General features: G+C 41.3%; 1 protein-coding gene across 1 annotated transcript in view; it reads right to left on the minus strand.

Moving 5' to 3' along the window:
* LARGE1 (LARGE xylosyl- and glucuronyltransferase 1) overlaps nucleotides 1–23,118 on the minus strand; it is a 287,919-nt gene that overhangs the window by 105,042 nt on the left and 159,759 nt on the right. Inside the window, exons 5-6 of the mRNA XM_035903233.1 lie at nucleotides 21,455–21,578; nucleotides 133–304 (exon numbers count right to left, since the gene is read on the minus strand). Coding sequence (XP_035759126.1) covers nucleotides 133–304; nucleotides 21,455–21,578 — 296 coding nt within the window. The remainder of the gene's footprint in view (nucleotides 1–132; nucleotides 305–21,454; nucleotides 21,579–23,118) is intronic.

A 23,118-nucleotide genomic window follows, 5' to 3' on the forward strand; every position in this document is an offset into this window, starting at 1 on the left:
TTCAAACACCAAAGACTGAAAGAGCGAAAACATTTAACAAATCTCAGATAGCCCTTTTACCCCCGTTGTACTGTTTGCTTTACCGTTCTCCCTCCCCCACAAATGAAGACAGTAAAAAAATCATCAGAATACCTTTGAACTTGTGAAAGACGGCCCATAGCTCAGCAATGTCAGTGGCAAATGTTATGTCTGTATCGAGGACAATGACTCGCTCAAGATTGGAAGGTAGAGTCTTAGTCAGAACCAACTTCATCAGCCCGTAAATCCCAGAGTAGTGTTTGTTGGGGATCCAAGACACTTCCGACTGACAGGAAAGGGAAAGTAGGAAAAAAGGAAGAAAAAATAATCTTCATTAGAGAGAGAAACTCTTCCTGACACTAGTTGCTTGTCATAGTGGAAGATCTCTGAGTACCAGCAATACAACACTATAAAATGCCAGGTGGAAAGAGTCATCTAAAATCCTACTTTTCAATAAACTTCAGAAGATCTGAGATATGCTGAAGTTCCTGAAAGCTTGGAAAAAAAATTCTTTGAGGCAACTGCTTTACTCAATATAATTAAAATTAGTTGAGCCTTTCCAACCTGGTACAATCCATTCTGAGACATCCACGTATCCTGATAAACAGAAATATACTTTTAATCCAAAAATTCAGGTGTATTGTACATTGCTTTCTTTTTCAAACAAACCAAAAACTTTTGTGTCTGCCACTCAAGAATTGTCTGAGTCTGAAGTAGAAGTAACAAATATAACTTTTTTCCTTTTATTTCTTATGGATTTTGAGGTCAGAATTTCAAAAGGGCAGTCATTTGGAACAAGGGGCCAGAAAACTGCATAAAGATTGTTTCTTACAAACTCAAATTTTCCTTAAGTCTTACATCTTTAACTTTTAATTAGTGGCATCACACAGACATGCTCAAAAGTAGAGAAGGTGGGAGAACATTTTTAGCCACCTTTTTTTTGTTCCTTATGTATTGAGGAGACAAACCCAAACATTTACATTTCTTCAGTAAGGGCTAAATAAAACATTTCTACAGCTTCTAAAATAAGTTGGGAGATTAAACACAGTATTTCATTGTGCTACTGGCACTAAGATGTTCCATGAGCTACGTTTCTGTTTCTTTCTGTGACACTCAAGTGCTCAACTATCAGAAATCACTGCTCTAAGTGGGATATAGAAGTCTCTGAAAAGTTCCTATTGCCCTGTCTGAAACTCCTCTTGTTTAGTGTTTTAAAGGGCATGTGCTACAATTCCCAGATTTTAAGTTTTCCCCTGAGTCATGTTCCCATTAACTTCCATTAGTATTTTGTCTATAGGGGACTCAAGGGAGACAGATTTCAGGATTTGTCCTGGCATGTTATTCTTCAGAGAAAGCAGGCAGAAACTAAGCATTCATAAAACTGAGAAGATTTATTCTGTTGTTTAACTGTCTCATATCTATTCACTGGCATTCTAAAGTTTATTATGTGTAACAGCTTTTGCACAGAAGAGCTCATTTCCTCCAAAATCCTTCAAGAAAACCTCCCCATAATACAATGAGTTCCTAAACTTTATTTGGAAGTTGGGAGCGTGGTTGAAGAACAGCTAATAACAGCTGCTTCGAGTGCATTTCTTTTTGCATATGAAGTAACAAGGCCTCTGCCGACGTAAGCTGACTTGCTCTTTTCCTTTTAAAACAAACAGCACACAACTTTCTTCTGTATTCTTAGGGTTCTTGGGCCAGTGCAGAGCTCTCCCCTGCTGCTAAATTAATGAAAAAGACTGAGGGTACTAGAGCAAACCTTCAAGGAGAAAGGCTAAATTTTAAGGGGAAAGGCTAGAAAAGCAGGTTATCTTCAAACCACTCCAAACCAGAATGTGCAAACTGAAGTGTGAAGTTCCGTTTGTTCTTTTTGAAAGGTATCTCATCCTGGCAATCCATTTGTGTGTTCCCTTGCTTGTGTATCCAATTCAGATGTAATGACTTGCATGTACTATCTGGCTGGCATTGTCACCTACACATGTCTATGTGTTATTTACTTGTGCTCTCTATAGGATTTGCTCTGAAAAATGCCAGAAGTAGCACAAGCAAGGAATGCCAGGACTCTGGTATAAACCACTATGAAAGAAATTAAGAAAGTGAAGTAACACATAGTGTGGTTTTATTTATGGGTCTAAAGAACCATCATTCTTATTTAATTTTTTCTTGCTTGCTCTCTCTCCTTAATTTGAATGGTGCTTAGAAGAGAAACCTAGTTTCTGCCTCCGAGATATATGCCAATATTAAGTTTCTAGTTATATAAAAATGAACCTCAATGCTCCCCAGAAATTTCTTGTATGTGTGTAACAGAAATAATTTCAGATCTACACCCTCAAATCTCTAGTTACTTGTGGTCCTAGCTCTCCCACATGATAGCCCTAGGAATGGACCATCGCATCAAGGTGTCAGCAAAGCGGTATTTACCCTGCTTCCTCAAACTCTGTGTATCATTTGCACATCAACCTGCCACTTGATGTCCTTGTGCTACACCAGCCATGGAGATCAGCTTTCTAGTCATACTGATGTCGTAAAAGAGTTAAAGTAATTTTACAGACTTGAGCTTGCTTTTATTATTACTCATCCCTATGTTATTAATTTTGGATGGCATGCCCTTTGTTTAATTAGTCCAAATGCAATACTGCTCCAGAATAACTCCTAATATGCTCATGCAAATAAGCCTAAGAAGGCAGGGGTTCAGATGCTGCATGGAGAGCCTGAGACAAGCAGGGAAGGTAAAAGGTGGCTGGAAAAGTAAGAGTCACCTGCAAGGAACCATTACTTTCTTTGCTCTCGAGATTCCCAATATCGAACACCACTGCAATCTGTCACTGCAAGGAAGAGATCCCTGCCTGGCTGTTCCTTCCAATCTGGCACACAGAAGCCAAAAGCCTGCCATCCCGAAGCCTGATGGCTGAAAGGATCGCTCCTGAAAATGAAAGGAGCAGTCCCTATTCCAAATGGCCCATCACAGCTGGCTAGCACGTGCTTGATTCGAGCATATGTTGAAGCTTGAACTGTCAACCGGTTCAATGTATCTGCAGTTTTCCCTTCTCTGATGCAGAGTTGACTCAGACATAAATGGGTCCTAATTAGTCCCCAGCATAATTTCTTCACTGCTTTGCTACTCATGAATAATGTAACCGTTCCAAATTCATGCCAAGGAAAACTCCGTACGCTACACAGCAGCACTGTGAAGGCTCACTCTCTCAGGGCATTACATATAGTCTTACCAAAAGAAATGCAAGAACACTAGGGTTGCATAGGTGCTTAGCAGTTAAGTGCCAGTTTGAGATTATTAAGGTGGCCTAAGCACAAACTCTTGCAAAACTCTGCAACCTCCAAGCTGTTCACTTTGACATAACTGGTAACATTTAGCCATTTCATTTATCTAAATATTGTCTAAATATTTTCTGTAAGTCTTAATACATTTTTTTTCTCTAGCATAGTTAAAATGGCCCATCTGTGGCATGTTTGTGAATCATTTGCTTTATGAGCTAGATCAGAGTTGCCTTCAGAGAACAAATATTCCTAGAAGATATGGCAGGAACAGAAAAAAACAGTTAGTAAAAGAGGAAAGTGAAACAAAACAGTGCAACAAACTTTGCCATTTGTATAATTCTCAGGTCAGCAGAAATAGCACACCTTGCATCTCTGGCTCTCAAGATCTGGATTTTTGTTCATGAGAAGAGAGTAAAGAAAGGCATTTAGCTGGTGCTGACAGTGATTCTTTTAAGTAAGCTAAGTGAAATAATACCTTCTCACTAAAGACCTTTCATCAGAACCACCTTCATTCTTTCCATAATTGAAGACTGAAAAGATACTAAATTACCTAAATGATTTCATGCTTCTGGCTATGAATATAGAAATTACGTGCCCATGAGTCTGCACGCTGTACACAACCGATCACTCCAGTAGATGCCAGAGAAGCAGGAGCAACTGTCTCCATGTCCCGTCATACTTCACCAGCAAGTTGACTTCCCTAATTATGCTCTGACTGTCTCTGGGAAAAGCTGGCTAAAACACAGTGGCTGTAAACAGCCTAACTCGGCCTTCTCACAGTTGCTACCACTGTATAAATGTTCGTTAGAGTTAGCAGAAGTGCTCTTTTTTAAGGAAAGAAGCCTAGTATAGACATAGAGCTTAAAATCAAGCTTCCCTCTTTCTATGACGGAAAGGGGGGAAAACAGTGGCTCCTCCTCTGTGAATGTATAATGACTACATTCCCAAGTATTTAGGTATTTTTGGTCTTAAAGGCACTTGAGTCTGGTTGCCCACACGTTGAGATGAAAGAGCAAAACTCTTCTACTAAGTCATCCCAATATATTCAGCCAGACTTTGAGTCTTATACTGTACTTTAGGGAACTGTAGTGATTATTTTTCTTCCTTAAGCATGCTGGTTTTCCCCTCGCAAACAGGTGATGGGGAAATTTGCCCAGGCTTCCCAGGTGAATACTGATCGCTCTGTAGCAGTAAGTGAAATCTGTACATGGGCAGGTGTCTTGAGCCTCTTCGAAGGGGATGGAGACTTGGTCTTGTAGACTTAGCAGAAAGCAAATTTGGAAAACACTACCAACATAAAGAGAATGACAGCAGGAACAGTGACCAACAGGAAAGGACAAACAACTTCTGGGTGCCTGTATTGTGTCAGATCAAAAGTCCCTCGAGCTAAGTAGCCAGCCTCTGATAGTGCATGGTGGCAGGAGCCTACTGAAGAATACAAAACCTGGGAAATTCTACAGCGATACCGCTCCCATATATACTCCTATCCTCTGGCAATTAGCACCAAATTTTGGAGCTAGAGGTGGTAATTTTTTTCGTTAACAGCTTCAGACGGATTTTTCATCTGTGGATTTGGTTGATTTTTCTAGTCCTGCAGCAACGAGTGCCACAGCTTATTTACAACTCCTATTTGTTTGGACCCGGCTATCTACTAATTTAATTTGGGTCACATTTGTTTTCACAGAACTACCAGAACAGCAAACTCATTTCCCTGAATAGTTGTAGCTAATTCAGAACCCAACACTGCACACAGAAAGTTAGGATTCTTTTTTTCGTGTGGCTTACTCTGCATTTATTAACAGCTGCCACCTGATCCTCATTGGGATAAAGACAAAGGAAACAGCTCTTAGAAAGATGAATGTGGGAAGCAGGGTGCAGGGATGGATGCCAGTCATGAGCATAAGTGTGGAAAAGAACAGGGCAGGTGCTCTAGCTGAGCGAGGAGAAAAATGCACTTTGAAGTTACGTGCCAAGGTGAGATACAGTTTCGTATTTTCTGAAAACCCAATTAATTAAATTCAATTATTATTACATTTCTATTTAAACCTCGTGCTCTTAAAGGTCATCAGTCTTACAGGCTAAGATATTTTGTTTGCAAATAGGATTTTGCTGCACTCACCTTTCTCTTTGCTACATTACTAAAATCATGATAAACAGAGCAATAAGGTGAAGCACAAGAAATGAGATCACATATTTCTGTCTTACCTTAGTGCTGGCTTATATATACACAGACTGGAGCATAAAACCAGTAGCAAGCATAGAAGCAGAGGAAAACCAAACTAAGATTCTGTAGGACTGTACATGTTTATCTCATTACTTACCATCTTCCCTTAAGTATGGGAGGTTGACAGAAAACCTAACCTGGATTGCTATGTGCTTCTTGGGTTGGGAGGGGGTATATAACAGCACCATTAAACAAAGCGCTCGAGAGTTTTAGCCAGACAACTACATAAATCTGAGACTGCATTTCCTTTCCAAATGCAGCCTTTCCTCAGTTAACCAGATCTGACTACCTCCCTACCAGAAGAAAATCTATCCTGACTTTTCCTGATGAATAGGTTTCAGTCCAGACAGCATCACAGAATCACAGAATGGTTGAGGTTGGAAGGGACCTCTGGTTCAATCCCCTCTGCTTGAGCAGGGCCACCAGAGTTGCCCAGGACTGTGTCCAAATGACCTTTGAGTATCTCCAAGGATGGAGACTCTGCAATCTCCCTGGGCAACCTGTGCCAGTGCTTGGTCAACCTCACAGTAAAATGTGTTCCCTGGTATTCAGAGGGACCCTCCTGTGTTTGTGCTCATTGCCCCTTGTTCTGTCGCTGGGCACCACTGAAAAGTGCCTGGCTCTGTCTTCTTTGCACCCTCCCTTCAAGTATTTATATATATTGATGAGATCCCCCCGAGCCTTCTCTTCTCCAGGCTCAACAGTCCCAGCTCTCTCAGCCTTTCCTCGTATGTGAGTTGCTCCAGTCCCTCCATCTTTGTGGCCCTTGGCTGGACTCTCTCTAGTATGTCCATGTCTCTCTTGTACTGAGGAGCCCAGAACTGGACCCAGCACTCCAGGTATGGTCTAGCAGTGCTGAGTAGAGGGGAAGGATCACCTCTCTTGACCTGCTGGGAATACTTTGTTGAATGCAGACAAGGTTACCATTAGCCTTCTTTGTTGCAAGTACGCATCACTGGTTCATGTTCAGCCTGGTGTCCACCAGGACCCCCAGGTCCTTTTCTGCTAAGCTGCTTTCCAGCTGGGTAGCCCCCAGCATATAGTGGTGCGTAGGGTGGTTCCCAGGTGCAAGATTTTGCACTTTTCCTTATTGAACTTCATGAGGTTCCTGTCAGACCCTCTTGTCTGTTAAATGATATTTTTTTCCATTTTCTTAACAGAATTCCTCACTGTCCCACAGAATATATAGCACCGCAGCACCCCCTGTGCTACAAGAAGTGCTTCCTGTTCAGCATGATAAGATGAGCGAAGTTTGGCTGATGAAGTGTTTTCCCTGGCACCATGTCCTTAAACACTTTACGCTGGAAAAATGCAACCTTCGATACTGTATTGATTTTCTCACTACATTCACTGCATCTTCCGAGATATGCTTGGGAAAAAAAATCAATCAAAATAATCCTCAGCTATGACATAATATCCCCATCCCCACTCCAAATATGAGACACCCTTTTTGCTCAGCTGACTTCACAAAAGCACCACTACAGCCAGTATCTTGCAAGAGCCTGAAGGTCAGACTGGCTGGGTTGATGCACCAAGTTGAGAAACATCAAGCCTGGAGGCAGAAGGTGCCACTTGCGTGCACCCCTCTCAGAAGTGGGCCACTAAATGGGACCAAATAGACCCAAATCCTACCGCCACGCAGACTTAATGGCTGCAGATTCACTGTGGTGGGGAAACAGCCAGCAGCAAACAGGAGGAGTCAGAAAACAGAAAAGGCTGGGGGAATTGAAAGGGCAGTCGGTAGGTAATTCTGCCTTCCTAGAGCTTTCATGCCAGGTTTTGCTATAAAGAAGATCTGGCATCTAGAATATACTGACTGAAATAGAGCGAGATGAGAATGAGACTCTGTAATGAATGACTTGATGGAAACCTGGATTTCCAGAAGTAATCAGCATCTACTTGCTCTCACCATCTTCCTGAAGATTACATCAGGTAGGTGATAAACTAACTTCAGGATCCTAAAAAAAAAGCAAACAAAGCAAAGCGAAACAAAACTTCCAGGCCACAGCCCAATTGTAACGAGTGTTGCAAGTCTGCACAAATTGTACCAGATTTGTTCTGAACTGTATCTGACACTGATCTGAAAACCAGTGCCATCTACGTGGTGCAAGAACTTACAGCTGGAGGGATCTCGGTGGAGGAAGCCCAGCCAAATTCTTTGGTAGGTGCTGTCTTCAGACAGCCTTTATGAATAGCCCAGGCATGGGAAGCAGCCCTGGAAATTCTGATGTGTGAATCAGGTAACAATAAAAAATATTTCCTCAGACTGCATAAATAACTTCCTAGCCACAGCTGATAACTTGCTTTCACAGTTTTTTATTGCTTGTTTAGTGCCGATTCTATGAACACTAGAAGTAGCAAGATTTTTTTTTTTATCATATGGCTTTTATTTAAGATGAAGTTACCAGAACTGGGGCTTTCATGTAATTTCTAAACTGGAGGAAAATAAAGTCACCATTTTAACAACCACCATATTACTAAGGTTTTTTACAACACAAAGCCTAAAAAGAGGGGGAAAACAAACAATATTGTATTGCTGGCACAGGACAGGAACTTTTCTTGATGCACAGTTTTTATCATCACTGTTTTTCACATCTGGAGAACTTCACCCTGCTGTGAATTTTTGCCATTATCTGTTCTCACATTCATGAAAACTGAGTCACAATTCCAGCAGCATGGATCAGGGTTGGTTTCAGGATAATCTTTTCCATTTCACATTGACCATACCACAAAATAGCTAAACTCTTTGCAGGGACATCTTGCCGATCCCCTTTCTCACTCACTTGCCTCCAGGAAAGCAATATCAACATCTTGTTGCTGAGATTGGGTTAACTCAAACATTGAGAAAGGAGGGGAATAGCAGGTTAAAATCACCCCCGTATGGGTAATGTTCACGCCTGTCTTTAGCACACTGTATTTCTTTTTTACAAATAATAATAATTTTTTAAAAAGACTCAAAAGCGAGTGAGATATACCAATTCCAAGTGACCACAGAGCCCGGGAGGAAGAAGGTTACTGTCACATGTAATAGTTTCCTCAGAAGGAATGCCAAAAGGAATCTCCTTGCATCTCACCTTCGGAAAATCACTGCCTTTGCTCCATCTTTGTTAGGTATTTAGCAAACATTAGCAGAAGAGCCTTATTTAAATGAAAACAGGCTCTTCTGTTAGTGTTTGCTGGATAACTTGTAACTTCAACCTTGAATTTAATTTTTTCCTAGGTGATTCACAGGTTTCGATTATACTGATATTCCCCTCCCTAACAGGTCCTTACTATTTATATGAATGGTTGTCAAGGAAACCAGGAATCCAGCAAAGCTGGGTAACTTTTCTAGATTCAGAATTTCTGGTGCCTCAGTATTTAACAAAATAATAACAATTCTGAAGAACACACACTGAAAGACAACTGTAAGGAGATGGGAATTTATACATTTTTGCTAGAATTATTTTTCTATTTCTGCTGGCCTTTGCTGCTGTTGTTCTTACTCATCACAGAAGCACTGGTGACTTTAATAGAAATCTGCCTCATCTCTTGCTTTATGAACAGATGATATCTTCCACACATACATGCAACAAGTCTGGATACAAATAGCGGTGAGCAAAAAGGTTGAGATGGAAATGGGTGATTATCTGAACCTCTGGGTCCTGGATAATGTAGAGCAAATGCAGAAACTGTGGAGCAAGCCACAACTGGAAAGGAAGATTAGATATTAAAAAGGCAGAACAAACAAACCCTCCCAAATCAGCATCAGCATACAGCGAAGGAGAATAACTGCAAATTAATTCTCGTCTCTGTTGCAAAGTCTGTAACATGGTCTGACTGATATTGATGCTTGATTTTCTTTCTTTTTTATCTTCTTTCTTTCCAAATCTCTCACCAATACGCACAAAGGGCAGACAAGAGGGAAAAACCTGATTTAAGAATGCTTCTTCAAAACAACTTCCTTAACAAAATTAACTGAGGGTGCCAGAGTTAAGCCATGCTCTGTGTTTGGAACTGACATGCTTTACACAGGCTGTTATATAAAGCAAAATGGTTTTTTGTCTCTGCCATTTAGGTAACAAGATATTCAGCCATACAGCTTCTTCAGAAAAGAAATGACCACATAGTAATTCATTTCCTGGGATATTTGAGGGTTCTCTCCCTCCCCTTAGGTCTTTGGCTGGCTTTCCTCCACGAGGTTTCCATCCCTCCCTCCCTGCTTAGCCCCACCAAACCCAAACGGCCAGTTTCCATTTGACCCCGAGTCCCTTTCTTTACTCTCATCTGGGACATTCTTAACTTTCTCTACTGTTTCTTGCTATCTCCAAAATGCTGAATGCCCCCTTTGTTTTTCTCTATTCATTTGTGCAAGATGATACTGAAGAGTAGAAAAGTCTGGCCAGCCTCAGTGTTGTTTCTTGTTCCTTTGGGGCCTCCCGCCTCAACTCCAGCTGTTTTTCATGGTGGCAGTCAAGGGTGGAGGACCTACAAGAGTCAGAGCATCCTGAGAGCGGTCAGTGAGAATAAAGCAAACACCAGCCTCCCAGTCCTACCTCTCCAGCAGAGGCAAAAGTGCAATTCTTCCCTAGAAGATAAGATAAAGCCTTTTTTTTTTTTCTTCCTGTCAGTGAATGTCTGAAGAGAGACACGCAAGCTGGACTAGATAAAATGGCAGGAAGCCAGAGCTTTCTGCTAAAAGCTGACTGACAGATAGATCTGGCTAGAATTTGGCCAGTGGTCAAAAGCGACTCATGGCTGCCCTTCTCACTTCACCTGTATGGGAAGATAAGGAAGATCAATTGCACGCTTTAATTGCTAGTGAACTCAATCAACAAGCTCTGTGTAGTAATCCATCAGGGAAGATACAAATCCATGAAAATATTATCATTGCCAGCTTTTTAATTTTAGTAACTATGCAAATACATGCACATTAGCTGCAGCCATTATATGTTCTGGCAAATTTCCATGCAGCTCTTGGGGTCAAAGTCCAGAGGCATCCAAACTGTATTTTGCATGGTCAGGATATTAAACAGGTATCATCAAGACGCACTGTCCAGAATAAAAAGCAACATCATCTCCTGCATAAACACGTTATGTTGGATAGACAACAGCTTCAGCTCAGAGGCAAAAAAGTATCCGAAGTGGGATTTTTTTCCCTACTGGATTTTGGGCAAAAGTCCTTTTTTTAAGGGTGATGAAAGAAGGCAGCAGAAGAGTCACAGTGACTATTATTAACCAAGTAATGCCTGGCAGGAAACTGCAGGTCTTGAATATTAGTTATCATGTGCAAGAAAACCCTCAACCAAAACCCAAGAAAGTTGAGGAAAGGACTTCTCACCCTTTTAAGACTGAAAGACCTAGCCCTGTTTGTATCCAATACAAACCAGAATGTACCTCAATGCAACAGCCAGAGTTGCGGAAGATGATGATTTGTAGAAAGGATGTGGGAATGCAGCTTCCATGAGACCTCTGACATCCTAATATGAGGTCAAAACCCAGCAAACACATAGGAAAAAAAAGAAGATTAATTCTTCTATTCAGAAGGAAATAACTACTTACTACCCAGCATCTCACCAGTAAAATCACCTCTCTCCAGACCTAAACCTTTACTGTTTCTACCTTCAGAGCAAGAATGGTGAAACTTCAACATGCTGAAAATGCTGCACCAAGAAAGAGGCCGTTAGTGGATGGAACACACATCCCAACTGGTAGAATAGATGCCATATCCCATAAAGAACTATTAGTTCCATTATTTTCAGCAAAAGCAAGGAATTTGCAGGAAAACAAATAATCCTCCATCCTGCAGGGTTGGAAGCCAGGTGACTGGGAACTTCTTATAATGCAATTATTGCTTCAAGAGAACAAAAATTACATGAAGCAGTGTTCTTTTCTCCAATGGTAAGTATTATAATAGATCAAAACTCCTGGAGACTAAAAAGCTCCGGGAATACATCTGGGACAAAAAGGATAATAAAGGATAAAATGTATTACAATTATGAACAAGCAATACTAACAATAACCTAGTATAAGAAGCACTGAATGCAACGGGGGGGGGGAAAGTTTTATTTTTCTTTGTTACTGGAAAGTGATAAGATGTCTCTCAAACAATGCAGCACTAACTAGAGAAACAATCTAAAGAAAATAAAGACATAATTGGGAAAGCTGGGCTCCTCCAAAGCAAGAAACATTGAGCTTCATGTTCATGACACCAGCCTAGCTTCTTGCCTAGGTTCTGGTTAAGTATTGGTCAAATACTTCAGATAACAGTGAATTTGCAAGAGTGGTGTTTAAAGAAAGTGTCCATGTAGCAGGCATGTATCTCTTACACTTCTTGAAACTTTTGGTGTGAGGGCTAAGGCCACTGGTGTCATCCCAATCCCACGTAATCTTGTAGTTTCACCCTAAGGACCATGAGATAAAAATGCAGTCAGACAGACAGGTGAACAGACACCCTAAATGGCTGATTAAAACAATACAGCTGGAACCATTTTATAATGTTTTTCAACTGTATCAGCTAAAAACTGTGGAATCCATTCAACTGTGAAAGGGGCCAAACCTGAAGTAATGGAACAGGATATGGGAAAATTATCAGGGGATCGAAACATTGCTGAGTTTTCATCCTTGTTGCTGAAAAGGTGAGACCTAGACACCCTAATCTTACCCTCAAAAAATGAAACTTTTGCAGGATTAAGTCAGTTTGATCTGAAAAGTAGCATCTCCAATAACAGAAATGGAATTTCACAATTCAGAAATTCAAATGTTCTCATATCAAGTTGACTCAAAATTAATCAGTGGCATCTGATTAATAACCTTATTATATATTTCCCCTTTGAAGCAAGTATTCAAATCAGCCTGAATGCCCTTACCCAGGCTGAGATGGTTTCAGAAGACCTATGAGAAGAATGACCTCACCGTGTGCTCGTGCGATGTCAGACACACAGCATGGCTTGTAATTTCCAGTGCTGTGAAAAAGTGTCATACAAAGAGGTGTGTAAGATGAACATCATTTTTAACCACAAGAATTACCATTTCAGCCCTAGTCCTTCAAATACTTTTTGCCTACACTGCCTGCTGGACCGCTCTGTGGGAAGGAGCTCACATCTGAGCTACTGTGCAACAGTTTCCTGAATTCCAGTTGTTTCTCAGAACGAAGCCAGGGCCAGGTATTTTTACAAATGATGAATTCTAACAATTCCACCTCCCTGGTGGTGAATCAAGGATATTCTTGGAGTCCTTCCAGCCTGCTATCTTTTTTCAGCTTATCAATCAGACATGGAAATATATACGCTTCTGTTCTTTGTAAATCTAAAAGCAAGGATCGCTAAACATTTTTATAAGATGCTCACATCAATACCAGTCCTGAATAGGAATGCCTTGAACAGTCACTGCTGTTCTTCTATCAGTAATCGAATGCCCTATGACAGGGAGGTGTCCTTATGAGCAAGTGAAAAGCCATTAAGATCTAAGACCATAGTCATTACAAGTTTTTCCAGCTTTTTATGTTAGTGCCAAGAAAAGAAATTGTGCTGGAACACAGAATGACCATTAACTCTCCCCAGCAAGTACAGGAGATATATAATCTATACCCCTTATGCGGATCAAAGTGTTAAATAATTTCCACATGTCCAAGGTTAGGACAGAAAAATGCTTTTATTTCTCACGGATAGATGATAAAGTTCTGAGAAAGCAGTTGCGGTACTGGGGATACCTAGCACAAACAGTTGCAGCAGTCAATTCGAGGCACTGCATGTCTTTAACTTCTTTTTTTCCAGGGCACATTGGATAATTTTTGTCAAACTGAATAACTTTTGGAAAATCTCCTGTGCAGCTATTAATATTTTTCTCATTCTCTGCTAAAATAGCCTTCCCTAGAGGTGCAGCACATGTTGCTGCAATAAGGGTGACGTTTAAGAAGCTGAATGCCAAACAGGAATCCTTGCTATTGAAATGTCACAGTCAGCTACTATGATACAAATGTGGGTGATGGCAGTGGAAGAGAGTTGGCTCCTTATTCCTCATTTCACATATGTTAAAAAGAACAGCTACCCCGGCTTCCTGGTGGAGGTACTACCTCGTGACTGTACTGGTTTTCCCTAGAATCAAGAAAATGGAGCTACAGAGAAGCTCACAACGGGTAGAGATAAGTTATAAAATTAACAAAGAACTCCAGTGTTTCCCAAACACCAGCAACAGCAGGAAAGTGAGGGGTGTATAAAGCCAGGCACGAGGCTTTCTTTTGGAATAGCCAGTCGTGCAGTAGACGCACTGCGCAATATAATGCAGTAGGCAGACTGGGACCCATGAAAGAGGCCCAGGAAATACTGCACCTTCTTGCGCCACACTGAGCTTCATCCCAGTATACCAAATTCTTACAACTCCAAATCTTAAATTAACTGACAACACCTGTAAATCCAAGGAGAAATTACAGGAAAATCTGCAAAAAGCTATTCCACCTTTGGTATCTTGCTTCCCTCCACAGGCAAAGTCAGAGGTGAGGCTGCTCATGAAAGCGAGATGTCACTAAGCAGATGACAACTGCTGGAAGTCAGTAACGGCACCATGACTCCTGTTCTCATGACCGACTCCTGACCAGCCTCACTGAATTCCAGATCATTTCCTTCATCACCGCCTGTTTTGAATAGGCAGAAATTTAAGAGCCAGTGTGATTTTATGTAAAATTATTCTTTTCATATTCTAGGCCTGAATAATAATGGAAAACACATCTAATAATAATTTGGAATATTGCATGGCTTTTTTTTGTGCAGAAGAGGGACCAGGAGGTCAGAGGAAGTACTACTTAGGCAACTCAGCCTGCACGGATAGATCCTGACCACTTCACAAAGGTTCCACTGTGCTGGGGCGTTTGAATTGCTATCTGTTTCTTGGTGGATACTCATTTCCTCCCAAGAAAAATATCTTGGCTTACAAAACCTGGTCTGTTAATGTCCAGTCATCTGTACTGAAAACCATGGATAAAAGCCCCTGTTCTTAGCATGGTAGCACTGTGTCACAACCACAAGCATATTTTATCACCTGAGACTTCACGTCTCTAGTATTCAATGCGTTCATTAGCAAATACACAAAACCTCAGTTATAATGTGGGAAGTCCAGTCTAAAACTAAGCCATGCAAGTTATGAAAATCTGTACAATGTTTTAATTACAGACTTTGGTTTTCAAATTCTTAAATTTGCATTTTTTTAAAAAAAGTCATTCTTTAAAAGAGAAAGAGAAAGGTAGGAAGAAACAGCGGTCTATGCCTATTCTTTCACTGACATGTACAGCAGGCCAGTTTACAGAAAGATGAAAGGCTGGTGAAATGCAGGAGCATTGCAAGCCCACCATAACATGTGACAGCATTTGACCAAAACCACAGTGCTGTAGGAACACTTTAATTGAATGCCTACCACTGTGTAAACATAAACAGATGCTGCGTTTCACATCCTGTATTGCATTAATAGCAATTAGATCTTGCATATGAAGTGGAAAAGAAAGGAAGGAAAGTAATGTACATCTGCTTTATAACTTTGTGTGTCTGCCTCTGAGGCATACGGTGAACTACTTAACAGATAAACAGTCATGCACTGCCCTTGAACAATATGTAACCTGCATGCAGTGCAATGCAAATGTAGCCTAACTGTTCTAATCCGTGGTAGTTAGTAGGCAGTCACCAGTCCTGCGAAAATAGATCATTATGGATGGCTGCTTCTGCAGCATCCAGTGGAACCGTTTGATCAGGAAGGTGGTGGAATGCAGGAGAATGCTGGCCAGTTTTGCTGTTCATGCCTTTATCGACACTGCTATCATTGTTACCCTCTGCAGTTGATGAGACTAACACCGAGCTAATAATCTGTTCGCCAAATATCATCTTACATCTTCTGAAATTTCAACCAGCTCCCTCCCTAAAAATCTGCACTTCAGCTGGAATTATTTGCTTGAACATGGTTCCAAAATTGGTATGCAACAATGTATGATACCTACAGCCCCACCAATGCTTTCATTCATTGGAAAAGCTTCCACTGGAGGAAAAAAAATTCATGGCCTTTGATTTGCTTTTGGTGCCATTTGTTTCATGCTTACAAACAGAGCATAGGTTTAAAAAGTTAACATTACTGGGATATTGGCTTAGGGTAACACTTGCACAGACAATACAATTTGCCGAACAGGATACTTGGTTGCTGTCTGGATGGTAAAGGGAGTATCCATGGTAAGGGTACTTGCAGGGGCATCTTAGTTGGATTTGGTGAGACTCCCTAATACACAGTTCTATCCAATTTTTATGTTTTCAATGTTTTCATCAATGACTTAGACAGCAAGATCAAGTGCACCCTCAGCAAGTTTGCAGATGACACCAAGCTGAGTGGTGCGGTTGATACGCCAGAAGGACGGGATGTCATCCAGAGAGACCTGGACAGGCTGGAGAGGTGGGCCTGTGCGAACCTCATGAGGTTCAACAAGGCCAAGTGCAAGGTCCTGCACCTGGGTCAGGGTAACCCCCAGTATCAATACAGGCTGGGGGAAGAAAGGATCGAGAGCAGCCCTGCTGAGAGGGACTTGGGGGGTACTGATGGACGAAAAGCTGGACATGAGCCGGCAATGTGCGCTGGCAGACTGTTGGAGTGGGTCCAGAGGAGGGCCACAAAAATGATCCGGGGGCTGGAGCACCTCTCCTATGAGGACAGGCTGAGAGAGTTGGGCTTGTTCAGCCTGGAGAAGAGAAGGCTGCGGGGAGACCTGATTGCGGCCTTTCAGTACCTAAAGGGGGCCTATAGGAAAGAGGGGGAAAATCTTTCTAGTAGGGCCAGCTGTGACAGGACAAGGGGTAGTGGTTTTAAACTAAAGCAGGGTAGGTTTAGACTGGATATAAGGAAGAAATTCTTTACAATGAGGGTGGTGAAACACTGGCACCGGTTGCCCAGAGAGGTGGTGGAGGCCCCATCCCTGGAAGCATTCAAGGCCAGGTTGGACGGGGCTCTGAGCAACCTGATCTAGTTAGCGGTGTCCCTGCTCACTGCAGGGGGGTTGGACTAGATGACCTCTAGGGGTCCCTTCCAACCCCAAACATTCTATGATTCTATGATTTATAATCCATCTGGCTTGTGGTCCTACATGACCACTACAAAACATGATTAATCCATCATTATAGATTACCATAACCTACATACAAAACATTTACTAACTATCTTAAGTATGTAGGAAAGACTGTCCTACATGATAGTTTCTACACATGTAGGCACTGTTTCTACTGACTGTCTTACCCTTGTACAATTGATTAACTTTACAGCAGGAACTGTCTGGGATTCCCTGGGACAACCAGATTCTCCATCCAGGATGTTAGTCAACACATTTAAGCATACAAATTGGTCTGGGCACAGCAGGGACTGCCTGGGAAATCTCAAGGAACTGTCTGAAATTCCCACTGGGCCAGCTCCTGTAACAATCTGTCAAACACTTCTCGTGCAGATGGCCTGCACTTCAGTCAATCACCTAGTTTCAACTTGGTCTGCTGTCTCAAACCAGCCCTTTATCTCATCTATGCAGCTGGCCAGCCTGGGAGTCCTAGGACCACTCTGGGAATTAGCAACTTAAGTGCATTGGGAGTGCACACAGGCACAGCCCTGAGACCCAGCTACACTAGAATTGTAATTAAAGAATTACACTATTTTTCTGCTTAAGTTTCATAGCCCTTGCCCACCCATCTGATCAAATTACGCCAACGCCTGACCTAGTGACCTGCCTTCACAGTTCAGATGAAAGTGGCTAAGGAGTGACTCATCTCATCCTTAAGTAAATGCCTAAAGTTAGGTGATATTTATGCCATGCCTTATCCCAGCTTGGTTTTGCTCTCTGGATCACACCACTGGTTTTGACTGACTGTGCAGACTACATCAACATTTCTGATATGAAATCACCTAAGGCAGAACTGGTAGTGAGATTTGTGGTCTATTATTTCTGGAAACGGTAAAAGCTGAAATATTGTCAATATATGCAGCAAAGTATGGATCTTTTCACATTACACTTTCAGGTCAAATGCTCATCTATTGCAAAAACTTATTTATCATCTGTACCTTCAAGTTCACAGATCAATTGCAGCACATTTATGGGCTGAACTAGTTAAAGGACATGGCTTTTCTGCTTTACCAGTGATGAAGAGGCTACGTTTATCTGAGCCATCAAGATTCACACACAGCAGAGCAGGCAACTGCTCATTCTGCCTTCTGCTTCCCCAGTTCGCCTGATGTTGTCGGCAGTCTGTCAGCAACATCTGGGAAAACAATCTCACCTCATCTGTATTCCACACATCATGCATACAGCACTGCTTTATCAGCGGCTCCTTCTGTGCTGGGCCAATGCAGATCACAGTGGGTTTAATGCCCATACATGAGATTCCATGTTTGAATAATGACGCGTAGAAGCTAAGTGCTTGTGTTGCACATCTTCAATAGTTAGCTCTGGAGTTTCTTCATGTAAGACTGGACCGAAAAAAACCACAATATCCTGCAGCCTATTATTTGCAAGCCACAGCTGTAATGGGTCTTTTAGATCGATGTTTTACAGGTATGCTTTTTTCTTTTTTTTTAATGTTCAAAGACGACAATTATCAGTTTCCAGTTATTTTTTGAGGTGCATTGCTGTAACAGCTACATCTACTGCATTAGGACCAACGCTGAATAGCACGGCTAATGTGATCATATGAAGTGAATCTATAATGCCAAGTAACTTTCCAGTTTGTAGTCGCAGCCATATGTGACCACATAAATTTGGAAGAGTTATGTATGGGCCATACTGAGTTGAAGAAGAATAAATTCTGCAGCTATGGAATGGCTCAATTACTGGCACCATTATCAGCTGCGCACACTTCAGGGATGCTTATTGCTGATTGCTAACTGCATGTAGCAAGTTTAGTTAATGGGAGAGAGTTGCACTGGCAGAACAGTTCACAATCTAAACAGTTTCTAAGTTGAGGGAGAGCTTTTAAGCACAGATCTCCCTTGTGGTTATTGACAAGGCAATGAGGAGACAGGCCAAGTTATGTTGGGGGAGGTTTTAAGCATCTTAGTGGGACTGGCTGTTACAATCATCAAGCTAGCTGTTTAAAAGAAATATATCCAGCAAGCTCCCATCTCAACTGTCTCTGACCCTTTTCCTGGAAATGCTGTTATCTTGGCTCAGCACCACAGCCAAGTCTCCTCCTGTTCCGCCCCATCCCCTATCATGTGCCTCAAGCAAAGACAGACCTCTCCCCGGCCAGCCTTTCCTGTGCTCCATCCCTCTTCCAAGCAGGCTGGTGTCAGTTTGGCAGCACCCACTTCTAGGGGAAGAATGAACGTAGGCTCTTTGTGGTGCAGGATGAACATGAACAGCTGTGTCACCTTGCAAAAGGAAAAACAAGTCTTCTCTAAATTTTAAAAGGAACATCTGACGTGCTTAATTCACAGCAGCAGACAACATAGGGATGTTGGTTTGCTGGCCCTAGAAATTCTGGGATAATCCTTTGTCTTCCCCTTCTTGCACTGAATGTCCAGTTCTCTAAAACTTGAGAGAAATCGACACCTACTGCAGAGCCTTATTTTCCCCACCTTCCTTCAGGACGCTGGTTGCTCTAAGCCAAACAGCATGTATTTTAAGAACTGCAGGATATGTTAAGAAACATTGCCAAACATTTTAGTCTCCAAATTCTCCCTTTTAAAAAATTAATACTCTAGTGGAAAGTGTCGCCTGAATTCTAAATAGCTGCTTGAAAACAAAAAAGCATCCATACTATTTACAGAGGATCTAATATTATGTTCTTCCTTCCACTGTTTGGGCAGGAACAGGAGCAGGAGCAGAAGCAGGACTTTTCCCAGTACTTAAGGGCTTAAGCTAACATGCCAGCTCCTGCTGCATTAGAAGCAAGAGGCTGGAAACTCATACTTATCCAAAGGGAAAAAAACAAACACGAAATGAAATGTTTTCTGTAGCAGCTAAAACGTGTTCCAAAACAATGAAATGTTGGTGAATGAAACTAAGCAGAAAATTCTCATCCTATTGTTCCGTCTAAACCCTTTTAAATGTCAGCAATTGGTATTGATTACAGGTTTAAAAAAGAACTATAGAGGGTCATTAAAACTGAAACATAATATATACTGTAAGACTGGATTCATAGATCACTTTAGAGAAAGCTAGACTTTCTAGTAAACATTCCAGCATCAGCTATATTTTCCTAACACTGGACAGCATAGCATAGCTCCCAAGAGTACAGGTGAAATACATGAACCCAAACCAATCATTAAATCCTCTCTAGAGGCTATGTAGGAAGCAAATGAGATGAGCTCCTACAGCTGTCTGTAAACAGTCCCTCTGTCTTTGCTAAAACTTGCAGAATGATCTGGATATAAGCCAGCATCACACCCGGCTTTTTAAAACTCCATTTATATTTACAACTCTTTGCTGTCCTTTGGCAGTGTCTGTCACATTCACCTATACTGAGTAGTTCTTTATACTATGTTTTTTGGCTACTGAAATCAGGGAAATTGCTTGGTATGCAGTATGATGAGCTCTGAGCAAGAGCGGCAGACCTGGAAAGATGTATTTATGCACCAATACCTGCATCCAGTAAGAAAGTGGTCTCCAACCTAAAGCCTATGGGTTACATGCAAGGCAGTCCAGTGCTGCTGCTTTAGGTCACTGGCCACGTAAAAATTAAAGGTTGAGTGAAGAGGGTGGGACAAAACAAGACTTTGCTTTGTAGCCTCATATCTGCACGCTTATAAATCGGCAAGCTGGGGATCACTGAAGTAAGCTCTCTTGGTTATTATTTACTTAACTGGATTGGACCATACCCAAATGACCAGAAGGAAAACACTAAGAGGTCTGCCTTGCCCAGCTGAGATGCTAATTAAGCACTGTAAAATCCTACAATTTGCAGAAAAGCACATGTAATATAGACACGTACAAGATTTACAAGAACAAACCTCCTCCTTGATATGAAGCTATAAAGAACAGAAGGCAGATCTCTAGCTAATTAGGTTAGTAGCAGCTCATGGCTTCATGTAGAAGGACTAACAAAACAATAAAAAAAGCTGGAAACAAAATATTTTTCTCAAGGAACATTTTTTCCCTTTTCCATCTCTTTCTAAAACTTTTTGTACTCAAGATTCTACAACATGGTGTGCTTTGAATTTATCCCTTAATTAGCACAGCAATTTGCTAAATTCTGTTTTTTCCTTGTTTCAGGGTGCCTCTCAGAACAGTCTTATAAGTCATACAAATTATTGCCACCAACTCCAAACACTAAAATCTGAATATGTCATTCTACCTCCAGAGCTAAAAAATGTGCAGCTCAGACTCAATGCTGTGCCTCCATGATCTAATTTAAACTTTCTAACTGTGAAAAGATAATTACTTTATGCTTTGAGTAAGTGATTTTTTTTTCCCTCGGAACTCTCTTTTCTTCATATTCATTCCTTTTGAAAGGGCATCCAGATAAAAAAAGGAAGCTGTTTCAAAATGTAATATTGGTACCTCGTCAAGAGTGTGTGTACTTACAGTGTTACACACCCATGCTTAAGGAATGCAGGAAAGTTAAGCAATTCCAGTTGCAAATTTGGGCTTATTGAACAAGATACTTAAGATTACACCATTGCTACTGGAAAGAAGCAACCTTAGCAAAGCATAATGTGATAAGAGGCAATTCAGCCTGGGCAACCGGAATTCTCTTGATAGCAAGTAAAATTCTAAGCTGCTAAACAACATATTCCATTAGCAGAGAAACCACACTGATTTTAGCCATTTAGTATCTTCTAGTTAAGTGTAACTGGGGTTACAATCAAGTACGTTAGAATTAGTTTTAGCCAGGGAGAATAATTTAGCCAGCAGTTCTCTCTCAAGTCCCCAATCCAGCGAGATGAATAAAAAAGGGGTGACATGAAACCGTAAGTGCATGAGTAACATTTGCATTTGTCTTTCTTTACCTTGAGCTCATCTGCATCATAAAAGTCTATGCGCACAGCAGGGACCATCCACGTCTGGAACAGAGTCGCCAGGATCTGTTTGGCAATGGCATCTGCAATGAGGTGGAAGTGGAGTGGGTTTCGCCTGATATGAGAAGGGAGAGAAAGGCGTCAGTTCAAAGGTTTCTAATTCCTGTTGTAAAAGGACAACATCAGAACTTTCAAAACCTCATCTATGTCTAAGGTCTCAAGGTAAGGTGTACAGCGCATTCAGTGGAATCCCGCTCTGTAGCCAAAATGCTGAGACACTTATAATTTGCATAAACAGGACAAAAATAGAAATAGTGGATCAGTTTCTGGGCAGTTGTAAATAAGTATAGTTCCTTTGACTTCAGTGGAACAGAATGATTTACAACAGCTAAGGATCTGGTCCCTTCTACCCACTCCTTAAAAGAAGGCCAAGTTAATCCTCCTCTGGGGACTTGATCTGTGAAAGTGATTGCCTTCAGTTTTCTAGGTCAACCTGGTAATTTATCGCTGTGGTAAGAACATTTGTCTGTGGAGAAGTGGGGAGGGAAGAAAAGGTTAAAAAATAATCATCTGAATGAGGTGAAATTCCAGGACCATTGGGTTTACATGCATCTTTTCTACAAAGCAAACTTGGGGTATCAACAGCTGCCCTATGGGAACTCAAAATTAGATGTTTCAGGTGAGTGCCTTCTAGCTACTGCCATAGAATGGAGACTGTAAATCTCCCCACATCCTTGTTCCTAAGAGGGGCAGAGGGTTGTAGAAAAGCAGGAACAAAGACAATATTTTACTTCAAAACACCCAATCTGGGTTCACTTCTGTACTAATAGGACCTGTGCTAAGTGAAAAGCTTCAAAACAAGATGAGTGATGCCATTATCAGCAAGAGTGGCAAGGTTTGACAAAGTGTATGGATTTTTCTATGGTAATGTGAGCTTGGATATTACAAATCCCGTGTTTAAATCCCTTAATCTTGCTTCTCTCTTTGAGGGACAGTAAGCAACAAAGTCTGATCTTTACTCAACTTCTGTGGTAGGAGTATGAAAACCTGCCAGTGGAAGTTAGTCACCACTTGTAGTCTTCCATATTTATCACCTGCTTAGCAACTTTCCCTGTCAGCAGAGAAGGACAGAGTTTGCAAAAGCCACTAAGACGACAGATGGTTCATTTAGACTTTAGCATTGGCTCAACCTTTATTCGATCCCTAAGGTGGAATAGTGGAGTCTCATTTCTGTTAAATTTATAAAGGTAAATGAGTGTACAACTCAATTTTTTTTGTCTAAAAAGAGGAGCATTTATGCTGGTTAAAGTGGAAGATGACTGATGCTACTACATTCTGCTGTGTGAACGAGAAGTGAGGAAATCTATGTTAGTTCAGGCCAATGTAATTCCATTACACTTTTGGGCTTAACCCAAAGGATGGAGGTTATTTCCTACTCCATTTCCCGCATTAATGAACAATATGTGCCATTCTCTTTAATGCTACTCTTCTTGCTTTGATGAGTAATACTGTTTCTCACTGAACAAAGTCCACAAGCAAATGTAAAATTACATATAATAGTTCATAGTATCAAAATACACCTCTCAGCAGAAACGGGAGATTGTTGTGAGAAGCAATGTATGGCTGGATTTTGCAGTGTTAGAAATACTGCACCT

The sequence above is a fragment of the Egretta garzetta genome, unplaced genomic scaffold, assembly GCF_000687185.1.
Source record: "Egretta garzetta isolate BGI_Z169 unplaced genomic scaffold, ASM68718v1 scaffold51, whole genome shotgun sequence".
In the NCBI taxonomy this organism is placed as follows: Eukaryota; Metazoa; Chordata; class Aves; order Pelecaniformes; family Ardeidae; genus Egretta; species Egretta garzetta.